The sequence below is a fragment of the Sus scrofa genome, chromosome 6, assembly GCF_054392235.1.
Source record: "Sus scrofa isolate SSC_HxYL_T2T_F1_AM1 chromosome 6, Sscrofa_HxYL_maternal_Yorkshire_Landrace_v2.0, whole genome shotgun sequence".
In the NCBI taxonomy this organism is placed as follows: Eukaryota; Metazoa; Chordata; class Mammalia; order Artiodactyla; family Suidae; genus Sus; species Sus scrofa.
The window spans coordinates 7,739,167-7,755,284 of NC_139388.1; the positions used below are offsets into that span (position 1 = coordinate 7,739,167).

A 16,118-nucleotide genomic window follows, 5' to 3' on the forward strand; every position below is an offset into this window, starting at 1 on the left:
GGTGGTTACTGCTGCTGGGGAAGCAGCAGGCCAGGCGGGGCCGTGGGTCAATGCGCTCTGTTTATAACCTATGGTGCGGATGGGGCTGAGAAACCAGAGCCCAGGAGCTGGTGCGGGATCTGGCTGTGCACTGGCAGGGGCTTGGGGCCACAGAGCAGCCCCTTCAGCCCTCCCTACATCCCTAGGATGAGGCCACTGTCCCCAAGGCACAGGGGGCGAGGGGCGGTGGTGGAGACTGGCTTTGAATCCAGCAGGCTGGGGTTTACCGGGCTCCTGGTGAATCTAATTTAGCAAGCTGTTCAGGTTTTCAGTTTCCCGAGGGTGAGGAAGAGGCCTGTGGAGGCCCCAGACTCCAGCAGACACACCCAGACACTCAGCAGCGCCCCCCCCCGCCCCACCGTCTTCTTGTCTTCTCGCTGCACTGTTTTGGATAAGAAAGTGGATTCCACATCTCCTCAGGCTTCCCAACAATGCAGCATCTAGGGTTGGTCTTTCTTTCTTGTTTGCTTCCTACATTCCACCCCTCCTGTTTTTTTGAGGTAAACTTTGCATAACACAAAGGATTTTAAGGTGTGGGATTCAAGGGCGTTTGGTACATGTACGAAGTCAGGCAAGCATCGTTTCTTTCTGGTTCCAAAACGTTTTCTTCACTCGAAAGGAAACCCCAGGCCCATGAGCAGTTCCTTCCCACTCCTACCCTCCACCAGGGCCCCGGCAACCTCGGGTCTACTTTCTGCCTCTAGGGATCTGTCTTCTCTGGACATTTCATATAAATGGAATCATGTAATCTGTGGTATCTTGTGACTGGCTTCTTTCCCTTGGCGTACTTTCAAGGTTCTTCCTGTGGGAGGCCACATCAGTGCTTGTTCCTTTTTAATGGCTGAATAGCATTCCATCTAAGAACAGACCACGGGGTACGGATCCACTCATCTCTTGGTGGACATGCAGGTTGTCTCCACCTACTGGCTAAGGTGAGTAGTGCTGCTGTGAACATTTGAGCCCGCCTTCATCTGTCTTGGGAGCGGAATTGCTACCTCACGTGGTAAGTCTGTTTCACTTGTGGAACAACTGCCAAATCGTTTCTACAGCAGCTGCCCCATGTTCCACTCCCACCAGCAGTGCACTAGGGTTCCAACTTCTCTACATCCTCAGCAGCACTTGCTATTTTCTGTTGCTGCTGTTTCAGGATAGCCATCCTAGTGTGTGCCAAGTGTGGACCTGATGCTTTGAAAGTGGAGCTGGGACACCGCACAGCACCAGCTCCACTGGTCCAGCTGGGGAAGCGGGTTCCCAAGGTCATCCTGGAGCTCAAGCCCTCTGCCCTTGGCCATCCCAGTGCCTCTGCAGCCCCAGCGGTGACTTTATCAGCAGGGAAAGCGTGGCAGAGAAAGATCTTTGGGTACAAATGGCCTGGGGCCAGTGGAAGCTGCTGACTCAGCCCTTAGAAAAAATTTGGTGGGGACGGCTAGGGGGCATATCCTACTCTCACCCAGATTTCAGGAGCTGCTCTAAATCCCCACAGGCAGGGGACATGAATGGAGTCCCTCAAGTTCTCCAGAAGCTATAGGTTTCTTTTAAACACACACACACACACACAGAGCCTTGATTCCAAAAGGGTCTTGGATCTTGAACCACCACTTATTCCAGATGACAAAACAGTGGCGGCAGCAGCGCTGGAGCCCCGGATTCAGCTCCCATCTAGGAAGTCTTCCCTGACCAACCCTTCAGCTGTTTGATTTCCACCCTTGGCCATTAAGCAAACAGACGAGCAGCTTTCAAGAAGGTCTGTCCCCTCTCCCAGAGACAGGCCACTGGACCGCCTGGCCTTGAACCCAGCTCTGCCCTCCCACCACGGGGCCTGCGAGTTTGGCCAAGGGACAACGTCTCCAGGCCTCAGTTTCCTCTGCTGTAAAATGGGCTGTTGAGAGGATGATGTGTGTTAACATGCGAAGCGGTCGAAGCAGCCCCTGTTGCAGTTGGTCAACATGATACTATTATTCTCTAAAGCGGGCAACAGCGTCAGGAGGGGACCCCGTCAACACCTCGTGTCCCATCTCCAGGTCTTTGGGGTCATTCCCCCAGAACTGGGTTCCTCTGCAGGGCGGGCCTCGAGCAGACCGGCATTTCCTGTACGTTAGATGGATGAGAAATGGAGGCGCTGAGAGGGTCGACACGGCTGAGTTTCCTGGGAGGCGAGGGGCACAGCCGGGACCCCTCGGAGCTGCCAGCAGAGGCCTGGGCGTTGCAGGGCCGGGCTTCAGGCCCCGGCAGCTCTGACCACACCCTTCTGCATCCAGCCAACTTAGGCACTGGTTTCTGGCCAAGACTTTGTTTAAAGAAAGGGTTCCACAGCCACCTTCCCACCCTCCAAAGATAAAAGGCTTGCAAACCACTGGACCATGTAAGCATCTTGCTATTTATGGAAGGTGGAAAAAAATTAAAACCAGCTTCTAAACCTACCCGACACTATACTATATGATTGAGGAGGAATGTTCCTTCTCTTCTTTCTAAGGGATTTCAGAGGTGAGTCTGGCAGACGTCGCGGGAGGGTCGCTAAGTTCCCTGCCCCTGTCGTTGGTGGAGATCTGCCTGTGACATTCTTCAGCACCCCTGGTCTCTGTCGCCTTGTCATCTCTGGACGTTACCGTAAGAAGAAACTACAGAGAAGTCCGTTTGTCACCGAGGGAATTCTCCGGGATCTAACCAGACCTTTGAGGTCAAGGTCCTCTATCGTCTTACGCCTATTTCCTTCTCGCTTCCAAGCAAAGGACATCTTTCTGGGGGAGAGAGAACGGGGACTTATTCTCAGAGCGAATGGGAGACACCCAGGCAAGGCCTGTGGAGTGTGGCCAAAGGGTGTATTAGACACGGTGAGCCAGGATCCAGGGAGCTGGCACCCAAACCATTCCAGCTGTGGCATTAAGGAAAAGACAATATTCCATTTAGAAGCCAAGCCAAGCTGTATCGACAATGCTCACCTAGCAGGAACTGCTGTAAAAATCAGAACCGATCACAATGCCTTCCCCATCGAAGTGTTTTATTAGGCGAATTAAACAGCTTAAAGACGATTCTCTTGTTCGGTACCCTTCTAGAAAATATTTCAAGTTTTAAATGAACTTCCAATACATAAAACAAAATTTACTTTACCATAGACAAATTTCAGATCAAAATACAACACTCTGTTTCTGTTTTCTTACAGTTATAAAAGCCCGTCGATACAAACTACATAAAAAAGATAAAACACTTTCACTGATCCTTGGTACAAGAGAACAGCACAATTGCAGTATGTCCCCAAAGCACAAACCCTGTGCTCGTGAAACGGGATCAACCCCACGGTTACCCCACAATCAAATGAAGCAGGTAAACAAAGCACGTGCTACTTAATTCAAGAAGTTAACACACCCTCTTTGCATCAGTATTATTTGTAAACCATAAAGCGACTTGGTAAGAAAGGTTACTAAGTCCAAATTACTTCAGCATCACGAAAATGTCATACCGGCAACGGAATAGAAAATTACTTCTGCAGAACAAACGAATCCACTTGGACCAGAGGATGCTGGAGACAGGACATTTCAATGAAAGCACATCACCGCAATTTACTTCTCTGCTATCCTACTGAATGCGGGGAGTCTAATTCTACAGGTTGCAACTTCCCAGTGCTTCAAAGAGTTTAAACTTTCTACATCATGTCTTCTGTCTAGCTTATGTATATGGCGCATTGCAAAGCTCCGGTTTTCTCAGCAGCAGGTCTTTCTTTAAAAATCTGGATCCCTCAGTGCACACAACATAACCTCATCTGGGTACACGTCAATGTAGACTCCTCAACTTGGACCCTTACCAGATAATAAGAGCTGCAGGGTTTAAATTAAAAAACTATTCTATAGGCACGCCACGTCAGAAACTAAGAGATACACTAACTAAGCAAAGATCTGTGTTTAAGAGGATGAATTCTGATACGGAACTTCGGGAAGTCGGTACTCACGGACGTCATGGTATTAAAAGCATCAAAAAGACGAATCGAGAGTGTGCTACAACCTGACCAGGGTGACTGTCACGTACAGCGGCTGGTCCCATGCAGACAACCCGTCAACGGGAGGGTTGCTGGTGGTTCTGCTGGACCAGGGCCCGCTGTGAAGGTGAGCCCTGAACTTGGGAGGGTCAAGCTGAATTTACAGTCCTGTTTTAAGGAGTTCTCTTGGTCGTCTTCTCTCGGAGCAGAAGACGGCCCTGGTGATAGAAAACGTTTAGAATGAGTGATGGATGGACCTGGTTCACAGACAGGGACACGCATCTCTGTCACCAGGAACGCACAGTGAGAAAGCGAAGTCTGCCAGAGCCTGCTTGAGGGGCTCCTAAAAGCCAGTGTCTGAGGAGCGGGGAGTGAAGGGGTGGGGTAGGGAGGGGCTCTTGTTTAATCCACGGATCCCTCCCAGCTCCGCTGCTGCAACTGCAGAATGGGCTCTAAGGGGTGTTCCAAAGTTCTGCATGGTTATTTTTCATGGTCGTCACAATGCACAAATGGTAAGATTCAGAGTGGAACAAGTGTCACGACGTCACTAGCGACGTGAAGGGGGACAGGAAGGAGGAACCACACAAAAGCTGGGTTATAGGTGAGTCAAAATGAGAGAATCCCATCAGCAGACAACGCCACTGACGCTCAATTAATTAGGGGAGCATTGCTAACCGGCCCGCACTTTTCTCATCCAGAGGCCACTTAATACACTTCCCACCCTAAGGTATCTCCTCGTGGAATCTGGTGATCTCCGATGTCATGCGCAACTATCACATGCAGGTTCCCCTACAGGAAAACGATGCTGTAAACTCACCAACATTGGAGGCTTATTTTTAAGGTGATGACACCCTTTGGCCCCACGTATCAGATCCTACGTAATTTTTTACAAAAAGCATAAAGAGTCAAATTCAACGAGCGAACACAGAGATGACAAGAGTACACTTATTTTCTGGAGTTTCTTCTGAAGCAAAAAATTCCTTTTGAAAAAAAAGCCATGAGAAGATGCTTCTCTTCTTGTACACAAGCAATTCTGGTGTCTGATTTTAGTCTCAGCTGGGAGTGCGGTGGGTTCTGAAGTCAGAGCTAAAGCAGAGGAGACACAGCCTTGCCCTGCTCTCAAGAACCCACGGGGGGTGGCAGACGCCGTGGGGCCTGCGTGGCGCCTGAAGGCCGGGTGCTGAGGTAGTGCGTGCGGCGTCTGGAGCCCCTCTGTCTGGCTCCAGGACGCAGCCCTGAGAACCTCGGGGGCAGATGGGGAAGGGGCGGGGGGGCAACTCGGGCCTTGGAGAGGCTGTTCTGGTCAAGCTGCTGAAGGAGCTCAAAGCTGCACTTGGCCACGCGGGGGGCTGGGGGAGGCCCCAGTCCCCCCCCAGCCCCCCGTTCTCACCCGGGAGGGGCAGAGTGGTGCAGCCTCTGGGAGCTGCCCGGGGTGACCCGCCTGGCTCCCTGGCAGCAGAAAGTGCTGGTCGCAAAGGCTAGGTCGGCGGCTCCCGGAAGAACGCCTTTCTCCAAGTATTTTTAGGATAATGGTCTGGGGCACCAGAAGAGTCTCCCCTGCCTTTTTTGGGGGACACATAATTCAAGCAGTTAAAAAACCAGGCTGGGAGAGGAAAGGGGTGAGACGGTGGGACGCAATGTCGGGATTAGCCTGTAAGTCAGGGCGCTCTCAACACATGACCCAAACCATCTCCTTCCACCTGACTGAGCTCCTCGGCGGCCCAGCAAGGAGGCTCCACCTGCAGCCTGTGCGGGCAGAAGGGGACAGAAGGGGACAGAAGGGGACGCGGGGAAGAGAATGAACACTGGTCCAAACAGGTTATTCGACGGTGCAGACACCGAGGAGATGGGGAGAAAACCCACATGCCCGGGAGAGCAGAGCAGACAGCTCCCTCCCTAAGACCAGAACCTGGACCTGGATGGGAACTGGGGGTGCCCTGGTCCCCACTTGTTCCCTCTGCTCTGGGGCAGGGGGAGTGGGGAAGAGACTCAGACTCAGATGGGGGAGCGACACCCTCCCTCTCCCTCCAGAACCAGGAGTGAGACTGAGGGGGATGGGGTGGGGGTGGGGGTGGTCAGAGAAGGAGGAGAGGCAGAGCCCGAGGGGAGGCGGGTCCTCTGGCAACGCCTCTCAAGGGATGACACAGTAACCCTCCAGCGAGCGGACCCGTACCTGGAGGTGGAGGGGCTGGAAGAGGTCGGCCCAGCCGGCTGCCCCCGCCCATCCCCTGACAGCCTCCCAGGCCCCGGGGGCAGCCAGGCCCTGCTGAAAAGATGGTCACTCGGCAGCTTTCCTAAGCCTGCAGAGATCCTGAGAGATTTAGGAAAAACAGCACAGAGAAAGCAGGAATCACTGTTCTAGGTGACAGCACGGTTTGAGGGCCATCTCTAGAAATATGTTTGTTTCTGAGGGTTCTGCTGCTGCAGCTGTGGCCACAGTCAAGGGAAGGTGAGTGGGGGGGGGCGGCGGGGGGTGGGGGGTGGCATGGCGAAAGGACAAAGACGCCTCTCAAAGACAAGGTGCGAGTTAGAGGACGAGCCTTGCTCGCCTTCCCACTTTGTCACTAACCTGCTCGCCCAACCTCCTGTCTGCAAGAAGCTTTGCGGACTGGGACCCCTCTCCTGGCACCAAGCAGGACTCCTCTCGCTGACACCGAGACCCTGGCAGTCCCGGGCGCTGGGGGCCACCGAGGGGATGGCCCTCGGAGCTGAGCCCAGCGCTGCAGGGCCCGTTGTCTTACCAGGCAACTCTCGGTGACAGTTCTGAAGCTGATGGACACGTCCTGCCTCTACAGCTTTTGTCTGGTGGCCTGAGCGAGGCGCTCTGCTCGTCCCGAGGGCCGGAGCCTGGCCGCCAACCCAGCTGCCATCCTCCAGGTGGCCTCGAGGCTGGCTCAGCCTCTCTGGCGGAGGTGCGGGGCCCGGGGGCCCGGCGTGCGCGAAGCTGCAGAGCCACCTTTCTGGCTCCCGCCCCCACGCAGACCAGGGCACCGGGCTTGGGCGAAGCGGTTGGCTCATGTTCACATGATCCGCGATTCCCGCCTGCCCGCTCTTTCTCTCCCCTTCACATGGGAGCCATCTTCTCTGAACCTGGACATGAGGCTACACTTAGCCACGTGATTAGACTCTAAAAAGCACTGCAGAGCCTGGCACCCAGCACTGAATTCCGCCACCACTTTCCTCTGCTGTCTGTATTTTTACACAAGTTACTAATGAAAACGTTAAAAACAGACACTGCTCGAGTGGCTCCACCGACGACGCCAAGGCTGCAATCGGGTCAGCGCTGCCCGGTACTTCTCAGCCCTCTCACGTCTGCTTCTACTTCCTTTTCTCAATCACAAAAATACCAGGAATGACTTTATCAAATGTCTAACTGAAATCAAGATAAGCTGGGTATGTCACGTACCTGCTAAATCCGCCAGTCTGTGATCTGAACTGGAGAGGAAGGGATTTTATAAAAGGATTAAGCAGTTCACTTTGGGGATCAGTTTCTTAAATAACCCTTCTTTATCTGAAGGTACAGAAATTACACACACATACAACATAAAGTTTGTTTTTAAGTTTCACATAACATTCAAGCTCAGGAGTTTCCTTCATGGCTCAATGGTTAACAAACCCGACTAGGATGCGTGAGGATGGGAGTTTGATCCCCGGCTTCGCTCAGTGGGTTAAGGATCTGGCACTGCCATGAGCTGTGGTGTAGGTTGCACATGTGGCTCAGATCCCGCGTTGCTGTGGCTGTGGTGTAGGCCAATAACTATAGCTCCGATTCGGCCCCTCGCCTGGGAACTTCCATGTGTCATGTGAGGTGGCTCTAAAAAGCAAAAAAAGCAAAAAAACCAAAAAACATCCAAGCTCAGAAAGCATCGTTTAGGTCTACTGATCTCAAACAGAGGTCTTAAAATATCCTTATCTGACCAATGAAGACAACTACTTTTGATATTTCAGGGAAAGAAAAAAATTCCAACTTCAGGAAAGAGTTTTAAATATTAGAGTACTTCATTAGGCAAATCCTGAAATAAGAGATATTTATGACCACTCTAAACATTCTAAACATGTATTTTGGGGTTTCTACTCTCTAGAGTTATTGTGAATTTAGGTATTGGAGAAGCAGAGCAGAATCACGGATCCAGAAATTAACTAAATTTGTAAAAGCAAATGCACACATACTAGTGGACCCTGGGGTGGCAGACAGGAGAATGACAGGGCGCTGAGGCCAGAGTGGCTGGGGGCAGGCAGCGCGGGCCCCAAAGCCGCTGACGGCATACGTCACTCCAGGCTGGCGGGTGGCAGCAGCAGCCACGGTCATAGCTGCCCAGTTCTCACCTTCCTCACTCTGCTGCCCCCTCACAGCAAGCCTGGCAAGGAAACACCTGTTACCTGCTTGTACAGGGAAGAGCTGGAGCTTCAGGGTTAAAGGGCTTCCAAGCTCACAGAGCAGTCGGCGTCTTCAAGCCCATGTGCACCTGCAGCGAGACCCACGGGTGCTCATGACCACTGGGCTCGCCTGGGACAGGACACGGCCCATTTACAGACACTGTCCTCAAAAATAACTAAAATGGGAAAGCTGGGGCTTTCGACGGGTGAGCCTCGTTTCTCAGGAAACCACTCGGGGGGATCCCCCGTGACTGATGCTGGACGTGCTGCCACCCGAGGAGAACTTAGCTGAACTCTGCCGTCGGCAGCAAGCCCTTTCGTCTAAAAAGCGCGAGCATAAATGTGATCTCTCATTCATGCACAGGGGCAGTTAAGGTTTTAGATTTTACCCAGTATGGAAGTTACGCCTCGTACACTAAGTTTTCAGGAAGGGGCATATCTCTTTTGATCATGAGTGGTACTGGGTAATTCCTAGAAGAAATCACCCCCAGGAGGGGTCTGTCTATAAGAACTGATGCCCCCACAGCTGCCCCTAACTTACCCACCAGCTAAGCTGACACATGCGGGGCGGACAGCGCCCACGTGTGCCCTGTAGAGGCGCTGCAGGGGGAAGCTGGGGACGCTCCACAGACACAAACCGAAGCTGATAGCTTGTGATGGCAAGTATACTTCGATACTGTGTTGTTCGGTCACCTCAAACCTGCACTTTGGGAACACGCCAGCGTTTCCTTTTCAAACCCCAGGTTGTGAGAACTAAAAGAGGACAGGAGCTTTGTGATGAGCCCTCTGCTTCCATCAAAATTAAGATTCTTGGGAAACAAATTCACGAAAACACTCAAGAGATCCTTAAAATGCTATCCGTAGCACCTTATAGAAAATGAAACACAGTGGCCCCACGCATCAAAATTCCAAGCACTGGGGTCCAATTACAGAGAAAAAAAATGTCTCCTGTCTGATCCCACCGAGGATGGCAATGAAGCCGTCTATTTGCCACACAGCAGTGGCGTTTAAATATACGGCTTTTCTACGTTATGAAAACACAGCCTTGTAAAGACTCTTTAAAGTTCAAGTCGAGTTTCAAGTAATCACTTTGCAGCAGCTCTAGGAGAATTATTGTTCCTTCTGATTAAAAGTGCCTATTAAAAAAAAAAAAAAAGAGGCGGTAAAATGGAAACTACGCCTTAGAGAATTGTATTCGTCAAGGCCGCTTACTGCTTTGCTTCCAGGCTTTTGTTAAAGGACAGAATGTGTTGAATTCTTCTAAACTGGCAGCGGATCAAGCACAACACTACATAATGAGGTAGCTGAGAACGGTTTTTCCTATAAACACGCGGAACCAGGGAATAAGTGCATGTGTAATTCTCCTCCAATTAAACAGGAAACATGATAAAGCAAACTGCTTGCAGTCATCTTTCAGCCGCCAAGTTCCTCAGTTTAACTTGGAAAAAATGTAAGCCCAGGTTCTAAGGTACACCTTCTTCGTGACTGGTGGGTGAGAATAATAAAACTAAGATACTTAAAAGCCAACAACTTGTACTGAAATGCTAAAAAAAAGGTCTGAGACGTGTAATTCACCAAGCAGAAAGAAAGACGGACCTGCATCCACTTGGGATCTGAATTAGCTGAAGGCGTCGCTGGTCTACACGGGCCACGTGAAACGGCGAAGCCTCCGCATGTCACCTCCGGCAGTGTGTTGCCCACTCTCCCGGCTATCACCCTTCCTACCTGCGTGTTCTCTAATTCAAGTCACAGCGATTTCAGAATTAACTCTATAGGGCCACGAGGACATCGGTATCAAAAATTGTCATTAGCCCGGAGTTCCCTTTGTGGCTCAGCAGTTTACGAACCCGACTAGGATCCAGGAGGATGCGGGTTTGATCCCTGGCCTCACTCAGTCAGTTTAAGAAGCCGGTGTGGCTGTGAGCTGTGGTGTAGACTGGCAGCTACAGCTCCAATTTGACCCCTAACCTGGGAACTTTCCATCTGCTGTGGGTGTCGCCCTAAAAAGCAAAAAAATAAAATAAAATAAATTAATTAAAAATACACACACACACACACACACACACACATAATTAGCCCAAACTTCAATTTAGCAATTTTAAAAGATTAGTTTTTATCTCAAAATACAAAAAGAAAAGGCAAGAGACATGTCTCACGAGATCCTTACGCAATGTTGCTTTATGCGTCAGATAACTGATTTCGTAGGAAAGGGAAGAGTGCTCAGAGAACTTCGATGACAGAACTGGACAAGAATTAACTTTCCTGAACGGTATGCAACTGACTGTCCTATCTGAGCGTGCCGGATGTCTCATTTGCGATGAGACAAAGCTGAGATGTGCTTGAAATTCAAATACAAAAAATGTAGACTTTTTACCGGCTGGCTTGCCAAAAATATAGAGGAAGTCTCCAGCCCAATAGGACTGAGACTTCATGTCAGCAGGCAGGACAGACTGAACCCGAGTTCACGTTCTTCTCAGTGGTGGGCAAGCGGGGTGTCCTCACCCCTGTACCGTGCATGTCTATGGTTTCCACGACCAGCTGTAAAGACCGCTCTAGGGATGACCAGGAAGCTAGCAAAATGCTCTCAGCATCCTAAGACACAGCATCTTTCCCCTTGCTGATAACACGTGCTAAGAAAGGGAGTATAAATGAAGCTTCAGCTCTTCAAAGATAAAAATGACTTCTCCTTCAAACACACACACACACCCCACTTTCATTCTTAGGACTTGGGAAAGTTCTCAAATTTCCTATGGCTGACTGACAAAGAAAGCCAAAGATCGTTTAGTTTATGTTTGTGCAACTTACAAAGGGTATGTTGGGGGTTTAAGTTATACCACAAATGATCATTCCATGATTAAAATACCTGTAGGCCTAGGAGTTCTCCTGCGGCCCAGCGGGTCAAGGATCCCGGCTGGGGTCACGGCTGTGGTGCACGTTTCACCCCTGGCCTGGGAACATCCACATGCCACAGGTGTGGCAAAAAACAAAAACCAAGCAAAAAAACTGGTACACCTAGAAAAGTAAGTGACTGTTTAACAGACTCACCAGGAAAGGATCATTCGAAGACCTGATCCCGCGGTTGGTGTCCACTCACATCGGAAGTGGGGAGTGGAGCTGTGTCTACTGGGCCTCCGCCCTACGGAGAGCACTGCCCCACGAGAGAGGCGACATCAAAGCAGTTATGTTCTGGAGGGGACTCTGACCCGGGTGAAAAGCAGCAAACGAAACCCACCATTAAATGTGCATTAAATCATCAGGCGTGCTGCGTGCAGGGTCTGAAAAATCCTGCAGAACATGGGACCACAGAGCTGTGTGTCCCAGAGGCCAGGCATGTTTTAGTCTGGCCTGGTTTCCTGCTCTGGATGACGAGCCCGGCCCATCTGTGTACCACGTTCCTCATTTAAAATCTCCTTTGCAGCTAAGTCCTTTTCAGGGCGCTGAAGACCAGCGCCTGGATCATGAGGACACTCTAATCGGTGGTCAAACATGTACTGACTACCTCCTGCGTGCCAAGCACTGGGATTAGCAGAAGACTGAGACGGCGTCCCTGCCCACAGGGAGTTTGCAGTATTTCATCTGCCTCAATGCTGGGCTCACCAGAAACCCAAGCGGAGGTCTGAGAAAACGCTCAGTCAACATGACTGATCGAATTCGGGGCGGGCTTCTCTGCACCCGTCGGGGGCTCTCCTCTCCCCAAGGCTCACGGCCTCGCCCCTCCCTTCCCTTCCACAGGGTGCCCTGCCAGGGGGCTCCAGCATCTTTAAAACTGATGCAGTGGAAGTGCTGTCTCATTCTTTTTCCAGATAATCACGTCTTCTGACCACAGGCAGCCTCCTTCTGACTCAAGAGAGCCAACATTCTGGAAGTTAATACTGCAGTGCTTTTAGCGCTCCTTGGAAAACTTTTGGGGATCCCTGGTTTGGTGCACTGAAGCAGGAATGCACCGAACGGAATCCCAACGGACCAAGGCAGCTAACACGTCTCTCCAAAAACCTAACTTGCCGCCCTGAGTTACTGAAGTGCTGCAGCCAAGGGGCCCTGTCTTCCCATGTCCACACGAAGGATGCCTTTCCTGTGCGTTGCCTAGGGAACTCCCCACTCATAAATGACAAAAATGGCACTTCCAAGGCATCACCGAAGAAAGTGCCATCATTAAAGTGGTAGTGCAGGATAAGAGAACACTTCAAGACAAACAACAGGCCCAACAGGCCCTAAATATTCTTTTTTGGTTGTTGCACAGATTGACAAAAGCCTACTGCTAGCTATCAACTCCTCACAGCAATGAAAGAAGGAACGAATGAAAGAAACAATGAATTTCTGAATTTCTTGGGCTAAATCTTCGCAGCACACCAACTTACTTGTTGGTAAATACTGTTTAATACACTCAAGGAAAGAAACATGAAGGCTATGTCAATATACACACTCAACATGAGTTTAACACAGTAGTATTAACTGAAGGGCCACAGGCTCAAGAATTTATCTGAAGCACCAGGAGACAATAATATAAGTAGTTTGGAACGGCAATTCCAAAAGTAAACATGTACAAACAGACTGAGCAAGTCACCTCTCTCTCTCTCTCTCTCTCTCTCTCTCTCTCTCTCTCTCTCGCCCACACACACACACACACACACACACACTCTCTATCTCACACACACTTTTTACCTCTCACAGAATATAAGCACTATCATATACATACAAAATAATAAAGACTTCATTTTGAATTAAACTCTTAAATCTTTGAAAAAAATCTATATTTGGATGTATTAAACAAAGAAACAAACAAACCTACTTTATACCGTAGCCTGAAAGAGATCCTTTACATAGTCACTCATTCTAACCTGAGACAACTTTCCTTCTCTTGGTGGGACAATGAAAATAAATTGCACTTCCCCCAAAGATACTGTATTTAAAATTTTGAGATCGATTCTTTTGCCGCTAATTCCAACATACACTTGGTAAAAGTGCCTTATGGAAAAAGAAGTATCAAAAATTTATCAAGAAAGGATGTTTCAAGGCCTAAGCGGAATGTTAAAACACAAACCTGTGTGAAATGAGTTAAAATTTATTTCACAATACTGAAATAACTGTAATTTACCAAGAATCATGATTAATTTTGGAACATAATAAAATTAAATACATCCCTATACTTCAACATAGTATTTTTATGTTTATATATAGTAAAATAACAGTTTGGCACTTAGCAGCTTTTGTTGGTTATTGCATCCCATATTATGTGGCAAATATATTTAAAAAATACTACCTAATTTCGGCAGCTACAGTTGTCAATGAACTGAATTAGAAAAAAAAAAAAAAGAACTATTTTTATAAAATGAATTGACTGGGTTATGCAGGCACTGGTAATATTGCAACAGGGACCCATTCACTCCCAAACAATGACCTGTTTCCTCGGAGAGGCCTGGTGTGGACGGGGAAGGACCTGAAACTTTAGAAAGTGAAGAAAAGGGAATTGCTACCTGTCACGGCTTGAACAGGACAGCAGCTGCTACTTCAATGTACCTCAGTTGTGGCTTCTCAAGGCCAAGGTTCTGTTTCGTACGGGGCATTTTACCACAGAGAATTCACTTTTCAGCCATGTGTGTCCTCTAAAACTAGCGTCTCGTTGTGAAAAGCTGCAGTGGCCATTTGCAGCTCTGATTAAAAGACATCCAGGGTATCTGGGAAGAAAGTGTGCAGACAACGGACCGGCAGCCAGTACGAAGCAACGAGGCCGGCTCTGCCTTCCGAACCAAGCTCGGCCGTGCAACCCTGGCCTCGTGCCACCGACAGAGACAATGACAACCTCACACCTTCTCTGACCCACCTCCTGGGCCAGGGCGGAGAGTTACAGTGGACACACACGGTCCCTAGAAGGCCCACCGGCAAGGCTCCTCGGCAGCTGTTCCAGCGCGGGGACTGACCTCGAAGAGGTGTGAGAAACAAAACCGGGGGCAGGTTCCCCTTCCACTGTCCGTGGGTGGGAAAGCACAAGCCATGGTTCACAGGCACGGGAAAAATACACAAACAGTGCATGCAGGAAGTTTCTAGAAGAAATTCCTCTTCTCAAATTAGAACCAAATGATACATTGATACCTTTGTTAATCTTTAAAATCAAATGCTGCTGCTTCTGTATACTGGGGGCGGGGGGCTGTAGAAAACAATCCGAAATGAGGTGCTCCATATTAAACTGACCGGAAATCCGAGAGTGCATAAATTCAAATTATGAAGTAATCAAGCACACCGAAGCCCCTGGTTCCACACCACGGTGGCAGAATTTGAATGGAAAACAAAACGTCTCACAAGGTGAGCGCCACTGGTGACAGACGTCCTCCCCTCACGGGCAGCGGGGCGGAGGCGCCGACCCGGGAGTGAGAGCGAGCAGAGGAGGAAAGGATTAATTCATTCGACTAGGAACAGAACGAAATTAAGTTGAGGTAGTTGATTCTACCAGCTAAACCTTACTTGTAATTTGTCTAAAACTCGTACTAGTGAACGGCACTGAGAAAATTCTGCTACAAAGTCTAGATTCTTGACATGGATTTTCATTCTAAGACACGTTTTCCAACCCTAAACAGTAGTAAACAAGACTGTGTGTGCTTTCAGACAGATTGTTTTAAAAAGTTTTTGATCCCTATATATCTTCTCTGGACAGGTTTCTTTTCTTTTTTCTTTTTTTTGGTCACAGCAGACCTGTATTAGGTACCCGACCCAGGTCCTTCTTCTATAAAGTCGCCTCCGAACATCCTCATCTTTATAAAGTGGTTTTGGTTGCGCGGGGACGGGAGCAGGGCAGGGCACGAGGTCCTGCACCGCTCGGAGCGCGCCACCCCGGGAGTGGCGGCCTGGCACCCGCTCATCGGAGTTAAGACAGAAGCCAGCAACTCCCCTCCAGCTCATGGGAGGCCTGCCACCTGACGCATTCATGGGTCGCCTCTTCAGGTTACTAAGATAGAGTGTCATAAAGGAGACATTTTACCTTAGTTTCCATTCATCACAACACAATGTTAAAAAGGTTCTTAGGACAGAGTACTAGTAGTAAGTGGGCCTGGAGTCCAAGCTAACACTGCAGGCACAAACCTCAGCTTGTTGGGCAGAGTTAGGCATAGGATGTCCTCCCAAGTGCGGTAGAAAAGCAATCTTGGTATGTCTGGATATGTTGAGTTGCATATACGGATGTTTGTTTGTTTACCAAAGCCGGATACAGGTTCCCTCCAGGGAGAATGCACCTTAGTATTCTAACTTGGATATTTTACAGCACACCGATTCCCACTTCCCTTTTCCTTTGACAGTGACTAGCCCCGGGGGGTCTACAGACACATCTGTGGGAGGAACCGAGTCCTCCCAGGAGCTTCTCGGCAGACACCGGTTCTCCCCAGCAAGAGCTGAGGCCCAGGCTGCCGAGCGACAGCAAACCAGCAGAGTTACCACACAAAGGCCGGCGCGCAGAGCAAGGTTCGGCTGCCACCTCCGGTCCCCGCACGGAGCCGTGTCACGGCGCTTGGTCAGGAGCTCTGCTGCTGCTCTGCGTCCTCTTCAAGGGGAGTGAACACGGATCCGGAACAAGCCTTGCTGCAGCTGCAGGCGGAAGAGCTTGCAGTTGGCAATACGCAAGGCTGCGCAGCCGGTGCGGCGGAGGTCGGAGGGCAGCAGGGGCTTCGTGTGGTGCCAGGTCCCCGTGCTCCTTTTGAACTCCCGCACGTAGTCGTAATTGGTACCTGTGCCAGGAGAGTAAGCA

The 16,118-nt window shown here is 49.9% G+C and overlaps 1 protein-coding gene across 2 annotated transcripts in view; it reads right to left on the reverse strand.

Moving 5' to 3' along the window:
• Positions 1–12,727: 12,727 nt before the first annotated feature.
• The window catches only part of GAN (gigaxonin), a 58,400-nt gene continuing 55,009 nt past the window's right edge, over positions 12,728–16,118 (reverse strand). For both annotated transcript variants that reach the window (XM_084959472.1, XM_003126840.7), the window contains one exon: positions 12,728–16,098. In XM_084959472.1, coding sequence (XP_084815598.1) covers positions 15,917–16,098 — 182 coding nt within the window. In that variant the 3' untranslated portion in view covers positions 12,728–15,916. The remainder of the gene's footprint in view (positions 16,099–16,118) is intronic.